The sequence below is a fragment of the Lissotriton helveticus genome, chromosome 12 (assembly GCF_964261635.1).
Source record: "Lissotriton helveticus chromosome 12, aLisHel1.1, whole genome shotgun sequence".
In the NCBI taxonomy this organism is placed as follows: domain Eukaryota; kingdom Metazoa; phylum Chordata; class Amphibia; order Caudata; family Salamandridae; genus Lissotriton; species Lissotriton helveticus.
Genome location: NC_136073.1, coordinates 763,144,469 through 763,164,777, shown reverse-complemented (window position 1 = coordinate 763,164,777; position 20,309 = coordinate 763,144,469). Strand labels below are relative to the sequence as shown.

The 20,309-nt window shown below is 42.7% G+C and overlaps 1 protein-coding gene across 1 annotated transcript in view; it reads left to right on the top strand.

Moving 5' to 3' along the window:
- The window catches only part of LOC144798739 (uncharacterized), a 45,694-nt gene that overhangs the window by 15,297 nt on the left and 10,088 nt on the right, over positions 1–20,309 (top strand). The window contains exon 2 of the mRNA XM_078669762.1: positions 9,591–9,751. Coding sequence (XP_078525888.1) covers positions 9,614–9,751 — 138 coding nt within the window. The 5' untranslated portion in view covers positions 9,591–9,613. The remainder of the gene's footprint in view (positions 1–9,590; positions 9,752–20,309) is intronic.

Here is a 20,309-nt window from a genome sequence, read left to right as displayed (position 1 = left end):
AGCCTTAATTATCCTGTATCGTTGCGTATGGGGAAGGATATGGCGGGGTTGTTTTCGATCGTATCTTAGACTGTTTATTTCTCCTAATTGTTGTGTATAGTCGTGATTCAACGTGGGTTCCTTATGATGATTCCTGTATGCATAATCCCCCGCCTGTCTCTTTCCCGCATTGTATTGTTTGACGCCTGCTGTTTGTAATGCCTACTCTTGTCTTACTGTTAAAATAAAAATATATATAAAAAAAAAAATTTAATGCAACAAATCTTCAACTGCAAAGTGACGGAAGCTGTCTTGCCTCACCTTTCAGATAATACAGAATCTTCCACACAGTGGCTCAAACCATAACAGAGCAACACCTTTAGAAAAATGGTTTTATTTTACAAAATGCAAAGACTCTCTTTAGAATAAGGCTTGGGGTTTTTATTTTACACAATGCTCTCTAACAGAAAATGTTTTCCCAGATGCCAAAGTGAATCACATTGAAAATATATATATATATATATATATATATATATATATATATATATAAGTCAGTTGCAGAGCCCGTTTCCGGAAGGAACCACATCGGACATCAAATAAGGCTCTATTCATTTAATAGCAGCTTGCCAGCAGAGGGTATTTCAGGCGAGTAGTATAGCACATCTTGCCAGACGCGTTTCAGGAAAATTACATCCTTTCTTCAGTGGCTTGGGATGGCGGAGGAAAGCGTTTACAGCACATGACTATCTTATATACATCACTCCCGCCCCGATGGGCGTGGCCTCACGGCATCCTGGGAGATGTAGTCAGCGCATATTATTACCTCAGTGGGTGCATTTCCCAGAGTCTCAATGTCCATGATTGTTCATGCGCTCATCTTGCCAATAACGGACAAGACTGGCGTCTATGCAGGAAGAAGTCAGTCAAGCTCTGATGGCAGCTACAAAGCGGGGCAGAGAGTTTTCAAGTTTGAGCGCATGAACAATCATGGACATTGAGACTCTGGGAAATGCACCCACTGAGGTAATAAAAATGCGCTGACTACATCTCCCAGGATGCCGTGAGGCCACGCCCATCGGGGCGGGAGTGATGTATATAAGATAGGCATGTGCTGTAAACGCTTTCCCTCAGCCATCCCAAGCCACTGAAGAAAGGATGTAATTTTCCTGAAACATGGCAAGATGTGCTATACTACTCGCCTGAAATACCCTCTGCTGGCAAGCTGCTATTAAATGAATAGAGCCTTATTTGATGTCCGATGTGGTTCCTTCCGGAAACGGGCTCTGCAACTGATATATATATATATATATATATATATATATATATATATATATATATATATATATATATATATATATATATATATATAAATAAAAGCCAAGTCCTTGGAAATACGAATTAGGGCAAACTCCACCCAGCGATTCTTCAACAGGAATGGGCCACACAGAAGGTAAAGTTTCTAAAGTGCAAATGTATTTTCTTCCAACATGACGCGTTTGGAACAGGTTGCTCCGGCCTTGATCACATGACATGCTCAAAGAACCCGTGCCCTTAAATACCACATGGCTCTACTCAAGTCACTCCCATATATTTCATAGAGGTAAACAACAGACTTCATTAGTAAAATGCAAAGTGTACTTCTCCAATAAAATCTCGGAAAAAACAAACAATATTTACATTAATGTTATGAAAAAATCCAGGGCAAGTGCCTAAATTTTCACTTAATGAAGCAAGATGACATATCATTTTTCTTGAAGGGAAAAGAGCCAACAATAAGGTGCACCCAAGTGCAAAGACAAAGTATTGATTACTTGCTCCAATACATGTCTAAAATCAAATTAACATAATGTTGACGGATGCGAAACAATATCAATTTATAATAGAAACAGAAAAAAGGATGTCACAAAGCTTACATAACTAAACTATTAGGAATTTCTCATTTTCTTATAGACCAAACTAACACATCAATGTTAAGTATTAGAAGGAGTCAAGATACAAGTGATGAATAATTCATAGGTACATCAATCATAAAGAAAGGCACCAGGCACAACGATTTCATTGTAATTGGAAAATTAACTACACCCCTGCCAGAAAAAACTAGTAAAACTAGGAACCCAGTTCAACCAATAAAATTCTGCAGTATTAAATGCAATTCATAAAACCAATTCTAATACAATAAATACATTAACCTAGTCCTAAAATTCATCACCGATATGTGTACATAAAAATCTTCAAAACCTCATATACAAACATCCATTCTAATTTCATATTATTTACAGCAGAAAAATTAGCAGCATATCAAATAAATATGCACAAGAAATGTACTAGATCCTCCCCTGTGTTAAGCCCATTCGGTATTTTGGTATTCAAACGTACAATATATTGACTTTCAAGTTGGCGCAATTTTTATATATATATATATATATATATATATATATATATATATATATATATATGTGTTTATGTTTTATATAACACATTTGGTAAATGCATCAATTATACCATGAATAAACAAGCAGCAAATAATATGAGATAAGATTCAAGCAAATATAATATGCTGGACGTCCTGCAGGAGAGCAGAAAGACATGTATATACACAGGATACTACAAATCATTACTTTGGATGTGCACCTCACTCAGGCACAAATCCCAAAGAAAACACCTCAAATTATCAAAGTCTCTGGCCACACATCACAATGGCAATAATCAAAACTCAAACACCTCAAATGATCAAAGCAACAGGCCAAACATCACAATGGCAATAATCAAAACTCAACACTTCACCTGGTACAAACATTGCATCTTAGCCCACTCCTGACCGGGGAATTAACAGCCGTGGATAAGAGCCTCAGCAACCGGGGTTCCGCTGTACCAAAGTAGACGCGTCCGTCCCCAGTCTGATTCAACAATCCTGGTTTCTAAATCAACAACCCTCAGCTTCATAATCTCAAAACACACTAGAAGGTTTGAGAAACCTTCCCCCCTGAGCCAAAGGAATCTTACTGAAACTGGCCAGCTTCCAGGCAAGCATTCCATGGCAGGAAGGAGTCCCTATGTTCCCTCTCCAGTCTTTCAAGTTCCAGTCTTTATGGTGATGAAGCCCACAAAAGCATTTCAGGGTATATTAAACAATCGCTCGCAAAAACAATCTTTGAACGTGATTAACCCATACAACTTGCAAGCGTGGCTGTGCGCGCAGATAAAGCTCAAGCGAGGCAGAGTCAGAAAATAGGATGACATGAGGCCATGTCAAAGCCAATAGTAAGAACTTCATTATACTTCCAATCTACAACACAATGCACATTTGTGCACCATTGCTTATGGCATCACAAACTTCATCTCTCAATGTACAACACAGTGCACATTTGGGCACCACTGTCCACAACACTGCACTTTGAGACCAAAAAGTACATTCCACACCTCTCTCTGTCATGCTTTCAAATGCACATCCCATACATTCTGTTCTTGGCAAGGCTGTTCTACTCCGTGACAGCTCCCACTGAAAGATAGCAAGATTACAAGAAAGAGACTTTTAAGAGAAGCAAGGCATATGCAGGACGTCGTACATTCAGGCTAGGGTAAAATAACACACCAAAGTCAATTAAAATAATGGTAGTCAAAGGTCATCACAGGGTGTCAGTAAAGAAGAGTGCCTCTAGCACTATAGAAGGCCAAACCGGAAAAGTCAATCAGGATGCTAGGCACACCTCGTAGGTTGGTGCGAACTGGGCCGCTGGATGACAGGGGTTTTAATCCCACACATAACGCAACCATGAGGGTCTTACATTTACACACGGGCTGCCCAGAGACAGTGCTATAAAATGTCATGTCTCAGGAACTTGTTTACCTTCAGAATTGATAAATGTTTACATTTTTAATGTATTTATTTACTGGTGTGGGTACCTATATTTATTTCCTCCAACCCCAAAAGACATTGTCATTTACAAAGCCACTAACTCTAACTCTAGCAAATGCTATACCTAGTGCATTGCAAAGGCTTATTTGAAACTTTGCGTCCGTCCTCTTCTATAGAAAGAGGGGGTAGAATGAGACCCATTCCCCCTTTTTCACTTCATTCCACCTCTTCACCTTTGTACCGGCAAATATAGGCCGAAGCAGGGTCTGCCATGCCTAATGTGTAAAATCCTCCATAGCCCACAAAGTCTCTTCCAAGACTCGCAGGTAGGCTACCCAAACTACTGCGGTTTCCACATTTCTTCATGTGTGGTCCTTTCCGTTGAGGACCACAGGAGGGGTCCCCAGGATCCAACACTCCAGGATGCTCCTGCACTACCATCTCTGCTCCATCTATGGTCCGAGGCAGGATAAGTGCCGTGAATTTGGGTTGCGGTGCACAAGGGTAGCAACTCTCGCGCCGGGATGCCTCTGGGTAACTGAGCGCGCTATAAATGTTATATATAAAAAACTCTAGGACAGGCCTGTCTACGTGGAGCCTACCCTTCAACACAGGCATAGTGTTGACTCTGACAAAAGACCCAACAACTGGCAAAACAAGCCCAACTGAAACCATGCCCTCACATTGGCAGGCACAAAGAAGTTTGAAAATGCTACAGTCACACTCAGACAGCAGTTAGCACCTGGAATTTGTCTACCAAAAATGCAGCGATCGTGTTGTTTTGGAGACATCTGTTTGTTGTGAACATCATCACGTAATAGGGCGTCCAATTTTGCTACTGACAAAATTAGGCCTTCTGTGCCAGCATGGCATCTATCAAAGTTTACTGCTACACTTGCCTGGTTATTTAATGTTGTGTTGATTGAAGTATAATTAAAGCACACAGTCAGCACTTTATGATACTTCTTCCGCACATACTGCTACTGGCTCATGTGAACTGTTGCGGGGAAACCCTTTCAACCAACACTATTATTGTAAGGTGAAGCATTTTCCCCTTGCAAGCCATCGTGTCATTACACTTGGGTGACCATGTTAGGCGAGGGAACACTACTCATGAATTTATAAGAATGTAGCAAGCACTTTTTTTCAGAGTAAGCACACAATATTCCCCAATCAAATGCTGTACTGAAGCTAAGCAACATGAGGGTGGAGTTAAAGCCCCTCTTAGTAAAGCTTCTTAAAACTCTTTTTAAATTGATCACTTATGGTCTGACGATAGCTGCCTTCACAAGTGAGACATACAAATTATTGCTTTCTAAATATAATGCATCTATGAGATAAGGAATTTAATATGTCATGTTTCAGTGTACCTTTCAGATGTAAAATAGTGCTTCCTGCACTACAGTGAAAGTACTCAAAAGGAGGTGAAATGATACACCATCAATAGTATAAAGTGAGAAAGAAATATCCTTCTTTTGGAGCCAAAGCCTACCAGGTGCATATTTTAAATAATTGGCAACAATAGGTATTGCAAATAGCTATACTGCCAGCCAAACTGAACCAAATCAGCTCTGCCCATAACTTGGGGTGGGTTGTGAACTCTGCTTCGCCGGCGGGGTTCACAGAGTGTTGGGTACTCTGTGCTCTGCTTGAAGTGCGCAGTTTGACAAAAACTCCACTACTGCCACGTAGCAGAGTTTACCTGCACCGATCCCCTAATACTAAAGCTGTCTTGTTAACCAGCATGTCACCCAGCGCAGGCACAGTCACTTTGGGCCATATGTATCATTGAAATTCGCATTCGCAAAATGACATGTATGAAGGAAATCCCGATGCAAAATAGGGATTGCAAAATTTGTGATTCCTTATTTTGCGATTGATTTAAGGAATCGCTAAATTTGCGATTCCTTAAATGCAATGTAAGAAGGCAAAAGAATTTGCTAAATGGCCTTAAGGAATCGCAAATTACCACCAATGGTAAGTTGCGAATTCCTTGAAAAATTCACATTTTTGAATTTTTCAAAGTGCCATGTGACGCACATAAATGCCCTTAGGGCATGTATGTGCACCACATGTGCACCTATGCTTATTTCAGGGGTGCAACAGGGTGTCCTTTGGACACCCCTGCACCCTTGAAATTATTTTCAATTTGCGATTAGGAAATTGCGAATCGCAAATTGAGAGAAAATTCCCATTCCTTCCTATGGGCCTCCTGGCCCATAGAAATGAATGAGAAAGTATTCCTTAATTGCGAATTCGCAATTTGCGAATTCGCAATTAAGGAATATCAAGAAATCGCTAAACAATTGCATTTTTCTTGATACATACCATTTTGCGATTCTGAAATAGCGATTTCTTAAAAATCGCTATTACAGAATCGCAAAATGGTTCCTTGATACATATGGCCCTTGATGTGTTAGCGCTCTGGCTCTTATTAGCGCTTTTGACCATCACATGTTTGTTTTGTGACGCCCTTAAGACCTCCCTGCCTCCAAGAATGCATAGCATCACAGGGTAAAGGATCAGGCTGCTGGAGCTTGTAAGGTGTGGGAATGCAATTGAGGTGAGTAGCGCATAACACAAGTGCTAAGGCTTTCTGTTTCTTTCGACTGGGTGGTACAGTTAAGTGTTGCAAAAGGCAATTCTTGCACCTTGCAGCCATGTACGACAAACAACGCAAACACCAGCGACCCACAGCACCAGGTCTTTGCTTTAGGTTTGAGGAACTTGGCAGGTTTTGTGTTTTTATTTTATCGCATGCTGGCAGGTGAATTTTATGTTAAATGTTACAGTGGAAGTTTTTTTTTAACCAATCATCTCAGTACTTTGCAGTGTAGCGCATACTTATCAACCCACCCTCATTTGGAGATTGTCGCTATTTAGCTCCACGTCAAAAGCCAAACAGCAAAATGTCTGTCATGGATTTCAGTTACTAAAAAACCTCTTACCCTACAAAATGTTTATTACTTGTTTATTACTTTCCTAAGCAATCACGCCCCAAAAAATTCATTGTTATGTGTTGCTTGTATTTCATTCTCACTTCCTTGAACACTTTGAGAAGTATGATAGCATTGAGGAGGAATGAGAACAAGATATGCTTGAGAGTTGGGGTGCTCTGGCCAGCGTACACCGTGTTACTCAGGAGAGCTCCTTCTTGAGCATGGGCGAAGTTGGACAAATGTTTGTTTGTTGTGTTGTTGTAGGGTAATACCACCATTTCCTTGGTAGTAGTTGAGCCACAGAAGGTGACACCAGACCACTGGCATGATTAATGGTCATTATACATCTTACATATGTCTATGACGAGCTCATTGTCTCTTAGCCGAAGAGCCGAAGTAATCAATGGCAGGATTAATGGGGTGACTGAAGATGATGGGTCCACTTATAGGAGGGAGGTACAGGCCCCGCCTCAGGGCTGTGGTGAGATACGCCTTCATTTCCTAATTTTGCCAATAGTCCAGAAGTGTCAGCCTTTTAAATCCCCTAAACCTCGGAGGAGGCCATAATCAGCCTGCTCTCAGTGATGAGGCTCGGAATCGCTTCAAAGCAGCGCACGTCTCCCTAAAACGAAAAACGTTTTCTGTGGAACGTGTTTTGCTGCCAGCCGTCCTCTCTGATTTGATAGAATCAAATTACTCCTTGTAAATTGGAAGATTTATATCCACTAAACATATGGCAAGAATTGCCACACAAAGCTGTTTAAGATCACTTTTCACAACCCAGTACTTAGGATGTTTGAGTGGAAAAGTGGGTAGCCTTGTTCCCTTTTCGAAAGTTGTGCACCCTCGTCGTTCAGCAGCACCTCACGCATTACTCCGCCCGCTCGCGGAACTCCGCGGAATTTGGCAGTGTTTTTCGGTAACTCAGCAGAAATCCGCGGAGTGAAACTCTTCGAGCGCTGCCCAGGCCTATCCATAACATAAACAAGTGCACAACTGACAGATCTATTGCCCAACCAATGTTTAGCCTATGGGTGTGAATCATTTTAAGTGTTTCTCTTGCAAACTTGAGTATAAATGGGTCATGCCTGTCTGGACTATGATGCACAGTAAGTCCTCTTCCGACCTCACAGTACTCAAATAGGAGGGAGACACCGAGATATGGAGGGCAGTTACAAAGAGGAATATCTGTTTTGAGGGCTGGAAGAGTGAAATGTCAGAGGGACCCGCTAGAAAGTATCAGGGAGCAACAGGAAAATTCTGCATGGAAAGAGGAACTGATTAATGAATTTTTGCGCAGTACAATTGAGGGGAGACAATATGTGAGAATAGAAATTCTAGTGATGTAACTTTTCTTAGTGAGACATATTGAGGAAGCAGTCTACAGAGACAGCAGGGTAATATCAGGAGCTGACACAAGTCCAGATTGACTTGAGTTGCTTCTGTAGACTCTTTTCTGTCATAACTGCTGGCTAATTCCAGTCAGTGCTACTAGGGAGAAACATAGTCCAGTGATATAGTTAAGCTATTGTCTCGTAGTTTAGTAGGGTTCAGTTAATTATTTAATTGCGATGTGGATGAATGGTGTGGCTGAGAAGCCGCCTTGTAGTTGGATTTAGATGTGTTTGAGTAGCGTAGTTCAGATGCAATCCTGTGGTTTGGATGAGATGTGGTCTTGTGTTTTAGTGCAGCTGTGGTCTGATGGTTTAGTTGAGATATGGTGTAAAGATATAGTTCAGGGGAGGGCAGCCACGGCCCGTAAAGGGCGTGCCCCGGGCGGTGATGTTGGGCGGGGGGTGGGGCAGGGTGGGGGGTTGTAAAATACGGCAAACGGACGATTTCAGGTAAGTAACGAAAAAAATAAATGTAACGAAATTTTGCTGCGCGCGCTGAATCGGATTTGGCGATGCAGCGCACATTTGGTGAAGCAGCGCGCGCAACAAAATTCTCTTCTTTTTGTTACTTACCTGAAATTGTCCGTTTGCTGCATTTTACAATCCCCCCGCCCCACGTCACCGCCTGGTGGCACGCCCTGTACGGGCCATGGCTGGGTGAGGGCTTATGGTTCAGTTGAGAGGTGGTAGAATTGTTAGTGAGATGTGCCTCAGTTGACAAGTCCTCAACTGTGGATCTAGGAAATCTGACTCCTTATCCCAGTTTAACCTCTTTAGTAATTTTACACAAATCGAATGGCAGTAGCGATTCTCAAAGACCACACTGGTCTGTATTCCCAATTGTTGTACCTTTGTGCACACTCGCACAGTTTTGACTGCCAACAAAACTAAATCTATTTGTAAGACACTAACTGTACAACAGGGCAACACTTATCACATCATTTTTGCAAAACGTCCAAGGAGTCAAAGCTGCAATCACATGTGATCAGATGGTCAAAGGCTCAAGCCTATTTCTGTTGTAAATATTGTACTCCAAGCATTGGATTTTGCAAAGATTCTTTATTTTCAAACCAGTTTTCCAATTTTGGACAGCGCCAGCCAATGCATTTCATTCCAATGAAGGGACTTCACCAGGGCAAAGTGTTATTACATATACAATTCCAGTAATTTGAATATCCTTAATTCCAAAATATGTATACTCACTCAGAGTTCTTCGTATGTTGGGCAAAGCAACAACCCCACTTCTTGTTGACATCTTATCGAATTAAGGATATGCAAATTAACAGAATTGTATATGAGATCCAAATTCAAATTAGTACATGGGAACAGAACCACTCATAAAAATGTGTCAATGGGAAATGAGACTGTGACCAGCCGTGCTGTGCATGAAAAATGGAAAATGATACAATGCTTCTGTTTCAGATCGGTAGCAGCAGACGAGAAAAATGGCGCGGTTGCTCCGGGCGGTTAAGCTCATCATTGACACCTACAGCAGCTACAGTGGCCAAGAAGGACACCAAGACAAGCTAAACAAGGACGAGTTCAATCTTCTGATCCAGAATGAGTTTGCTGATATTATCGAGGTATGTTTAGGACAAGACTTAGTTCCAAATTTGGCTCTGGCCTCAATCTGACGATCTGCTCCTAGCATAGTTAAGCAAACACAGTCATGAACATGGAAACAGAGACCCATCCCTACAGCTAGGCATGTGTATGCTGATGGTGCAGTGCAATGGTTCATTGAAAGAAGCATAGTACAGGACCAGCTGCTTTGAAGGTTGAAGCTGTGGTACAGTTACTGATGAGGAAACATGAGGAAAACCTATAAGGAAAAAAACTACTAAGATGAGGAAAAAACTACCATTTGAATCAAATGTTATACTTCCTTTAACTTTATAGCCTTGGATACTTGTTCATAGAGCTGCATTTAAATGGGAACTTCAGAGAGGTACCTATATTAGCACAAATCTATTGCACCCTTTTAAAATTCTTACAGGGCTCATATTCAAACACTGAACCACTTAAATGTTATTTTAGAGTAGCCAAAAGACCAAGCAAAAAAAAAAAATTCCTAGAGACTCCCATTGTGCTGCAGTACTACATGGTTTCAACCCACATTTTCCTTTGCTTTCACCCTGGCGTCTCACGACTCCCCTGCTGTCTCACCTCCTCCTACCCATGAAACACCTCTTACCCGTGCCCAAATAATCTCACCCTTGCCTTTTATCTGTCTAAAATGTTTACACCTTTCCTGTGTCAATTCCTCCTTCCTGTCACTAACATCTTGGACCTGTTTCCCTCCTTCCATATATTTGTCCCTTTTTCTCTCCTTTGCCTTGTCTGTGTTATCCCGAGTAGGGCTCTTCTCACATCTTACGCCCCAAAAGAACTCTAAGGTCATCTAATACTGGTCTTTTAAAGGTCCCTCACACTCAGAAGGCCAGATGGGGTGGAAAGTCATTTTCCTACATATCCCCCAGCCTGTGGAATTCAATGCCTATCGGCTTGAGAACTGAGCCCAATGAACTCAAACTTAGAAAGTTCCTCAAAACTGTCTCTACTCCAAATAACTTCTCTACCACATTGATAGATTAGAATAATGCTTACTCTCCTAGTGCTGGGAAGCCTTCGGGTAGCCATGCGCTCTACAAATCTTCATAAGATAAGTCTTACTCTCTCCTGTCCTGTCTCTTCTTCTCCTAGTTTTCACACATAGAAGTTGCAATCGTCATTTTTTAATTGATTGTTTATGTGCAGGAAGAGATACCTTCCTGCACATGAACAATCATTCATGGCGATTTGCTGTGTCTATGTGTGCTGTACAATGCAGCACACATAGCTAAATCAAAAACAAGGAGAAATGAAGCATTTTCCCTGGTCCTAATTTTGGCACTGCCTCCTACTTACATCACCCTTGTGAATAGGGGGAAGCGTAAAAATCAATGGGTGTTGCGGCGGAACGCCCACAACAACACCCATTACTTGCTACGTGCAGCGTTAAAGGGGGCCTTATTTACAAGGTGGCGTTAAGCCACTTTAAGTTGATGCCACCCACTGTCCATACTGTGGTGTGTTTGATGCACTTGCACTGCTCTCACCAATCACTCTGAAGATACCAACTTATGTTTAGCCTCCAATTTCAGATTCACATTTACAGAACATTTCGCCATTTTCAATTTTCAATTTTGCTTCTTTATCTATATACATACTATTAATCTGCTAATATTATTTAATTTTCAAAGCAGTCCCGGACACCCTGAGTATGGCTTAACACCCCTTGTAAATAAGAAGGGTTTTTTGCCACAGGAACGTCATAAAAAGTTACGTTCCTGTGGCGATAAGGGCTTGTAAATATGCATGGTAGAGTGTATAGCACGGAGATGCACAATGGTGGTTCACTGGCTCCTCCAAGTTTCAATGCAGGTGCTTCCCCAGCCTGAAAGGGGGCCTTGGTAGCAACCTGCAGGGCTCTTCTCAAGGAGCAAGGTGCTTCTGATCATGCCCTCACATAGCAAACCCTGCTCTACCCTAGGGCAGTGGTTCTAAACCTACAGTCATTGAACCCCAGAGGGTCCAAAAACCATACTCAGGGTGTCCAGGACTGCTTTGAAAATTAAATAATATTAGCAGATTCATAGTATGTATATAAATAAAGAAGCAAAATTGAAAATGGTGAAATGTTCTGTAAATGTGAATCTGAAATTGGAGGCTAAACATAAGTTGGTATCCTCAGACTGATTGGTGGGAGCATTGCAAGTGCATCAAACACACTACAGTATGGACAGTGGGTGGCATCAACTGAATTTAGAAACTCCAACCATCTCATTAAAATAAAAACTTTGATTTTTGTATCTTTGTGAATTAAATAAAATAAGTAATCATTTGTGTATTAGTCTGACAAATGCTTGTTTCTGTACTTTTGTGCACTGTTTTGCAGATCAAATTATCGAAGTTGCTTAGGCTGGGGTACCCCAGTTCTAAGTGGTGATTCAATAATGATTCCGTGGGGGTCCCCGGATTCCAGTAATGATTAAGTAGGTCCATGGAAGTCAAAGGGTTAAAATCACTGTTTTAAGGCCCTACATATCAGTTGTGTGGAGCGGTATCTCCAAGGGCGATATGGGCCTGCCAGATTCTGAGGATTACCCATTATTGGAACATACCTAGCCAAATCAAATGGGTTTTTGTCAACATTTTCTGACTTCTATCAGCAGACTGAAAATCTATGTAGAAACAGTCCCTGAATTAGGAATTGCATTCAGAATTGGCCCTGACAATTGAATTGCAGGTCCAGCACGTTAGTCCCAATTCTGGGCCCAACATTATATGTAATGACACTAACAAAGGGGACCGGATATGGAGTTACCTGTTCCAATCACCAAAAAAGTATGGCCCCATGCTGTGTAAATGGCTTGATGATGCAGCCTGGGGCGTCCTTCCATTGGCTTTTCATCCTTGGCAGGCTGGAGCAGATCACAAACGCTTGCTGATTTGCTCAGTGATCCATTTACCAGAACAGAAAAAAAATGGTTTCGCTCACCCCTACTACTGATTGTAGAATTCTGACTCCTTACGTTGCCATTGTCCAAACGCCCACCTGGATGCTTGCCCTGCAGGATCTGTAGCTCGGCCATCCAGAAAGGGCACGGCAACAACAGTATTTCCTTATTTGCATGGGCCATGCCCACGTTCAAATGAGGGCATCCTTCTGCCCATGCAAATGGTCTATTTTACTGATGCAAAGGAGTCCTCTGGCAGTGGCTTCACCCCGGAAGCAGTGACCGTGTACCATGCCCCCCACGTGCCGTTTGAGGGAGTCTCTGCAGATTTTATCCTCATTCGTCTTTGCGGGTGGACAAAACGCAGGCTTCCACCCTGGCCTGCACACATATTTCGGCCCAAGTCCTGACATGGCCGGTAACCGCAAGAGGAGATACCCAAGCCGGAGTTGGCACCTCTCGCGTTTTACTATTAGCCAAATGAAGCTTCAAAATGATTCAAAACAGGCTTGTGTAAACATTAATGAGATTATAAAACCGGATGTGCAAAGCATCCAGGGCCAGACTGGCCGTAGCGGGCACCGGGCGTTTCCCTGGTGGGCAGCAATACATGCCGTAAAACGCGAACTTGGTATTTTGATTCACTGAGTCCTAAATCGCAGCTTTTACCAATCATATTCTGTACGAGCAACACAAAGGAGATCAAAATTAAAGTGCAGGCAGGAATCACTGTTTTAACATGCAAAGGAAACTCCAATAAAACCAAACATGTCCATCTCACAGAGAAACATTTAGAGTCACAAATATCACTCCTTTCAACAAGTCAATAGAAGCACCTTCAGAGAAAAGGGGCAACATTAGCAAGCTGTTACAAGGAATATTTAATTAATATTCCTTCAAAAATGCAAAGCTGAGGTGATGAATGAATGTCAGGTGGTGGTGAAAATCTTCATAGCTTTGTCACCTCGGAATGTGTCCTAGCCGTCCCGCTAGATGACTGACTTTCAGTCAGAATTCAATCCTGTAATCCTGTTTGCCAGGGGAACCGGTTTCAAATGCATGCTGGGCTTGGTTGTGGCAGGCTTTCCACTTAAAGCCAGAATTGTTCAATGTGACAGTTATGTCACCCAGCCCTGTTATGGTATTCTTTTGACGCACAAGCTACACAGAATGGAAATGTGGTAGCTGTGACCTGTGAAGAAGTTACTTTGGCAAATTGAACTATGGACTGGGCTAGAAATTAAGCCAGCTACTGCCACAGTACCACTGCGTAAGGCCTTTGGGCAAGTCCTGTGCAAAGTACCCATTTGGCACAGTTGTGCCCTTCAGCTGTGTCCCACACCTGTTGACTAGTACTCCTGTATTTTTCCATTAATTTGTTTTGAAAATGTGTGAATTTAGATGCTAATTGGTGGATCCCGAAAACCTTTTGGGCACGAGAGTGCTATATCGGTGTCCACATAACTGCATACAGAAGCTCATTTCAATAGCCATGTGCCCACATTTTTACTTTTGTTGGTAGGGGCAGGAGGGCATTAAACCAGAGGCTTTCTAAACATCTTCCAATAATCAGATCCCTATTGGAAATCTAACGCACAGCCAGAGTTAGAACACACAACATTGGAGGAAAGGAGAGGTTCGAATCCCTCCCCCAATCAGTGCAACAAAGGATGCCACTCTGTCTGGAAGGTTTTGTGTCGATCCACCAGCATGGTCATGTGATCCTACAGCCTCTGGTGCCATTCTGCTGTAGAATTAGGGCTCTTCTTTGTCCACTCTGGTGCAGGTGTTATATTCAGAGCCGGCTTTAGCGTTGGTGGAGCTCAGTGCGATAATCTTTTTTGGTGCCCACCTATGACTTCTTACTCAGATTCCCTCACTACAACCAAGGCAAAAGTGCCACACATCTCTCCATAGCCCCGCTTTGCAATATCGTTAATTTGTTTTAAAGCGCTTGTAAAGACAGTCTTTTTATTCCACTCAGATATCCACATAAAATACAGCTCTGTTCTCTGCTTCAGACATATTAACCCCCTGCACTAATTTATGGCGAGTCAAAACTGCCATTAGACACAACTCGATCTCTCTCGCTGGAAAGAACTTTAATCACAAGAGCCGTTATGACATTTTTTATTGCTGCCTGAAAGCTGAGCGCACAAGGAACTCTGCAGGAGGTGCTTTTAAATTGTACAATATTGAGGCACGCTGTGCCCCCCCGGAGGTCTGTGGCAGTGCCCCCCTTTCAGGTCAGCGCCCAGTGCAGCCACACCGGTCGCGCTGCCCTAAAGCCGGCCCTGATTATGTCTGCAACCTCTAGAGAGCTTTTCATAAGAAAGATAGGGGCCTGGGTGCGCCTAATCAAGTGTGGTGACTCGCCCTAAACGTCAAGGGGTTGGAGACACGTGGAAAGATGCAGGGCGTAAAACCTGCCCATTTCACTCTAAGATTTTAGGGGCATATTAACAAGGCCAGGCGATAATTATCGCTAAGTGCACTTATCGCTAGGATAATTATCGCCGGCCAACTTTGAATTTCATCGCGGAGATAGCGTGTTATCGGCAATGCTTATCTCCAAAGCGATAAAATTCAGAGCGCAAGCTGCCAATTGTGAGATTATCGCTGGAAATACAGCGATAATCCCACATGGTTTGGCGATAGCTTGCTGATAGGGATAGACACACTTAGCCATGATATCCACCTTACATAGGATATCATGGCTAAGTCAGAAAAATACTAGACGTAAAAAAGCAGCGTTAACCACGGTTAGCCCTGCTTTTTTTTATCGCTAACAGGGTTAGCGATATCCTTGATAATAGGAGAAATGTCGCTTAGCGACATTTCTCCTAATATTTTACTCTGGAACGCCCCCTTTGCATCTCATTAGAGATGCAAGGGGAAGCGTAGAGTAAAAGGGAGCTAACATGCGAATTTGCGTGTTAGCACCCTGTTGCTGATAGGGCGCTAGTTTTATCTCTGCTTTTTTGGCTTTGAAAGCCAAAAAAGCAGAGAGAAAGCCCTTGTTAATATGCCCCCAATGATCTTGGACTGTAATAGAAGAGCGACTAGGCAGGTAAGAGTGGGAGTGCAGTGCCATGCAGTGTAGTGCAGTGTGGATGTTTAGTATTCCCATCTATATTTATAGCCATATAATTTTAATGTTAATGTTTCCGGTGAAAACACTTTGAGGTTGCCAGCTATGGTACATCCAAACACAAACAAGGTGGCTCACACAGAGATCTCCTGCAAGCTAAGGTGTGGCCCTCCCGTTGGTCTCTCCCCTTCTTAATCACTGCTGACAGGAAAATAAAAAAAGGTCATTAAAAACACAGACGGAGAGGGTAGGGCTGGGCGATGCCCAGGAAAGGTTTTATAATTAATCCTGGACTGAAGCAGTTTTGGGAGGGGTGATTCCTGTGCAAGAGACACCGCTGTTTCAAAGTCAGAACATTTACCCGGACTAAATGCTCAGAATCACATACCGAAAGGGAGTATACTCGACTTGGAACATGCCAAATGATAGTACTGTGTAAAAAGCCGCCACAAGGAAGAACTAGGGCACGGCTTTGTCAAACGTTTATTACTTTGTACATGCACACAAAGAACTCTACAGAGGCTTGGATACTGGGGCACATTGCTTAGAGAACCAAATTAAATGTTTCTTGGCTACTACATTTGGAAAACACTCACTCTGATGTGCTAAACTCACTATGTAGACCGTTCATTGCAGTGCCTTGGTTCTCACACTGATGTTGACTCAGTCATACTTTGCACATTCAATAGGGCAGAGGGGCATATTATCAAGAACAACGTTAAAATTATTGCCGCTTTATCGGCAGGAAACTGCAGCTAAAGTGGCGATAATGGGCTTGATAATATGCTCTTGTGAATTCCAATAGAAGCCCAGGTTCACAACAGAACATGGGCTTCTATGGTAATTCTCCAGGGCATATTATCAAGCCCATTATCGCCGCTTTAGCGGCAGTTTTCTGCCGCTAAACCGGCAATAATTTTTTGTGCCGTTCTTGATAATATGCCCTAGAGTCATTCCCATTGCGTGTGGTACACACACACACACACACACACTCTCTCTCTCTCACACTCTCTCTCTTTCTCAAGAGGGGAGGGGTTTTAAAAAGGCTCCTCTCCTCAAACGAAATCCAAAAGTAGCTTTCGGCCCCTCCTTGTTGTGAGAACATGCCATATTGTCCAGGCTACCCACAGTCATAATCGCGAGGAAGGGTTTTGAGGTATAAACATATCATGGGAACTGTGGGGTGAGGTGCCCAAAATATAGCACAGGTTTTGGGACTCACAGCTCATGGGCAAACAAAAATGGACCATATTGATTTGGTAAACCTAGAATAATGGGGAGACTAGAGTATTAGCCATCTTATGACCCCCCCCCCCTCTATCCAGAAAGTAAGGTGGTGAATTTTGGCATGATGTATGGTGCATTGCGCATGGTGAATTTCATGAAGACCCATGTCAGGTTTGGGATTTTCAACCAGTCCTTGCTTAGCCTACTTTGCTTGAATTTCTGTTGTTGCAGTTATACAATTTCTGTAATTAGGGCAGGGTTGAAAGTACCACAATACAGTGGCCTAGTCGCAAATGTAAATTCGGTCGCAAAGCATGTATAAAACAAAATGTATCTTAATGACACCCAGGAGGACTTCACTAGTGATTCCTGGCAGATGGAAGGCCATTTATATGCTGGAGATATCCGCCAGGAGTGTGGAGCGCCTCACACACACCAGTATATACCTCTAAAGGGCTGGGGCAGTGGGCATTCCAAGGAAACGTTACCTTTGGAAGTGTGTGAATGTTGACTAATATGGACATTTGTCAGAATTCATTCACTGACTTCTTTCCTTACCTTTCCACCCTAGAAAGAGTTGGATTTTTACTCCCACCAAGTGCTTGCACATATTATTTTGATGGGTGAAAAGGCGAATGGATCACTCCCAGATTCAGTGTGGATGTAGGAAAATGTCCTTCTTCAGGCAGAAATTATTTTGCACATATAGAAAAAAAGGGGAAAAGTTTGAGTTTAAGCAAGGGATAATGGGCCAGAAGTACGGTCACTCGCAAATTGCGGTTTACAAACGGAATGTACTAATGTGTCTCAGACACATTTGACGATTCCCTATGGGGTTGTAAATGACCTGCCTCATCAATATTCATGAGGCAGATCGCAGTTTGCGAACCATTAGAAATGGGCTACAATCAAACAGATGGTGACCTCCTGGGGACAGCAAACCACCATGTTTGCATTTGCTTTTTGAATAAAGCAACATTTCTTTTCAAATCAGCCAGTTTTCCTTAAAGGTAAACGGGATACATTTAACGAAAAAAAAAGTTTTCAATTCATTTTGTTTCTCCTGCACAACACTTGTGCTTGTGAAATCTATTGTTTTTAATATAAACTTAAAAAGGGCTTACATTCACCTCTCTTTCCTGGCTTTTCATTATTTTCTGTGCTTGCCACTTACGTTTCCCCCTTTTCTATTGGCTGTAGCATATTTTCCTGCATTTACCAATGTGTGTTCTTCGTTGACTTCTCTTATCAATTTCCCATAGCCGAAATACTGTTAACATCCTCTTTGGTGGAGCTATTTTTTAAGAAAGCGTTGCCTCTTTGCTTTTCTATCTTGCAGCAGATTTATATAGCAATTTATGGAGAGAGTAAGTGATTTGTCCAGAATCACAGGATGTTGGGCCGTGGAGACTTGAACTGGGATCCCAGCTCTTGAGTCAGCAGCTCTGGCTGCTGCACCACATCCTCTCCACTCCAGCATTGCTTGTCAGGGTGCTCTTTACTTTGTACCAGATGATGATTGATAAAACCAATGTTTTATTCATCATATAGCAGAAACCGATGCATTACCAATGCTTGTTTGCAAATTTTTAAACACCGTTTTAAAAGTGTCTTTTCAGAATTGTGGTGTCATTTACAACCCACCCCACATTCAGCCTCACGGCGAATACCCTGACCCTCGGTGGTATTACAGACCATCGCTCTCTGTGCAAATAGAGCCACATCTCCTCATCTGATCTCTTCCTAGCATGGCTTGTGATAGCTGTTCCAGGAGAAAACCCTACTCATACCATGTGGGTGCCCTAACAGCTGCCAATAAATCAGGTATAAGTCCCCTTTGACAAGCTGAGATGAGAAACTGGACCTTTAAAGCCTGAGATCTTTCCTCATTAGATAGCTGCAGCATTAGTAATTTTTTTTTATTTTTCTTACAAAAATAAGAAACTTTTCTAGACATAGCTCAATTTGCTCTTCAAATGTGATTTGCAGCAGTGTGATTCGCTATGGCTCACACAAGATTCTTTTTTCACCTCTCTATTTGATAAAAAAGATACAATAAAGGGTGTTCTGATCCACCTCAATTAGATTATGTTTGTAGGGCTTCAGTTGAGCAGTGGTGGCTGCCTCGGAACAGGGGTGGTGAGGCGAGGGGTGGATTAAAAATAAACTTACCGTCTCCGCTGCTCCACCGCACCGCCACACGCCTATCTTGCCACAGGCCTCTTCTCCGTCTGTTTTGCTGGAAGCAGCCAGGATTCCGGACTCTCCCAGCCAATCACAACGCTGCAGGAGCTGCGTTGTGATTGGTCTTGGCGTCTTGATTGGAAGCTGAGGCAGTGCCTGGGGAGGCTGGGCCTATACTCCACTGGGCTGTGCAACATAACCCAATGGAGAACATGCCAAGTGCACATGACGGTTTGGCTGGCCCTAGAGGCCAGCCAAACCGTCATGTTCACTTAGAGGAGTGCAAACCACTCCTCCCGTGCTCTAGCATCACAGAGCCCACCCCGCACCAACTCCCGCAAAGACAAATAACTTATAATAACGTCCTGTTATTATAATTTTCTTTTTCTTTTTTGCACTGCAACTAGCAGTGGGGCAACGCTCCTCCGCCACTGCAGTTGAGGTCATTTATTCCTCTTACTCAACTTTCTGCTCTGCTTATATGTTACGGACAACGGCGTCACACGTGTACTTTACTCTTTGGGCACTATGCTTGTAGTATTTGAGCTCCAAGCATGGCCAGAGATGAGCTAATGCAGAGATGTCTGCAGGTATGTTATGGCAGCACTTCACTGCATTCCATGCTTTTGGCAGTGCGGTAACTAAGTGCACAGCCATATCGAGGGGGTGCTTGTACTTCAGTGACAGGTTTGTGACAGATTATGCATTAAAATAGAGGAATTTACTTTAATCCAAAGCCAACCCAAGGTGAGCGCTTATACTGCAAAGACATGATTATGCCAAGGTGCACCAATAAATACCAATATAATCTCACTACCAAGCATCTCCAGGTGCCAGAGTGTGCACTCTACACTCATTTGATGCAACAAGATACAGCTTGAACACAGCTAAGCCAGTCTTCAAGTGTGTAAAACAGACAGTTCTGGCTCAGGAGTGACAAGATGAGAATAACATCTCTCAATGCACAACCATCTGCAAAGGAGTCCATTTCCTCATTGTAAGACTCATGTCTTTGAGAGCTCAGATTTATTTAGCACAACTTTTCACCCGGAGAGATGAAGTGATTTGCCCAGAATCACAGGATGTTGCACCACAGAGACTCAAACCAGGATCACCAGCTCTAGAGTCAGCAGCTCTGGC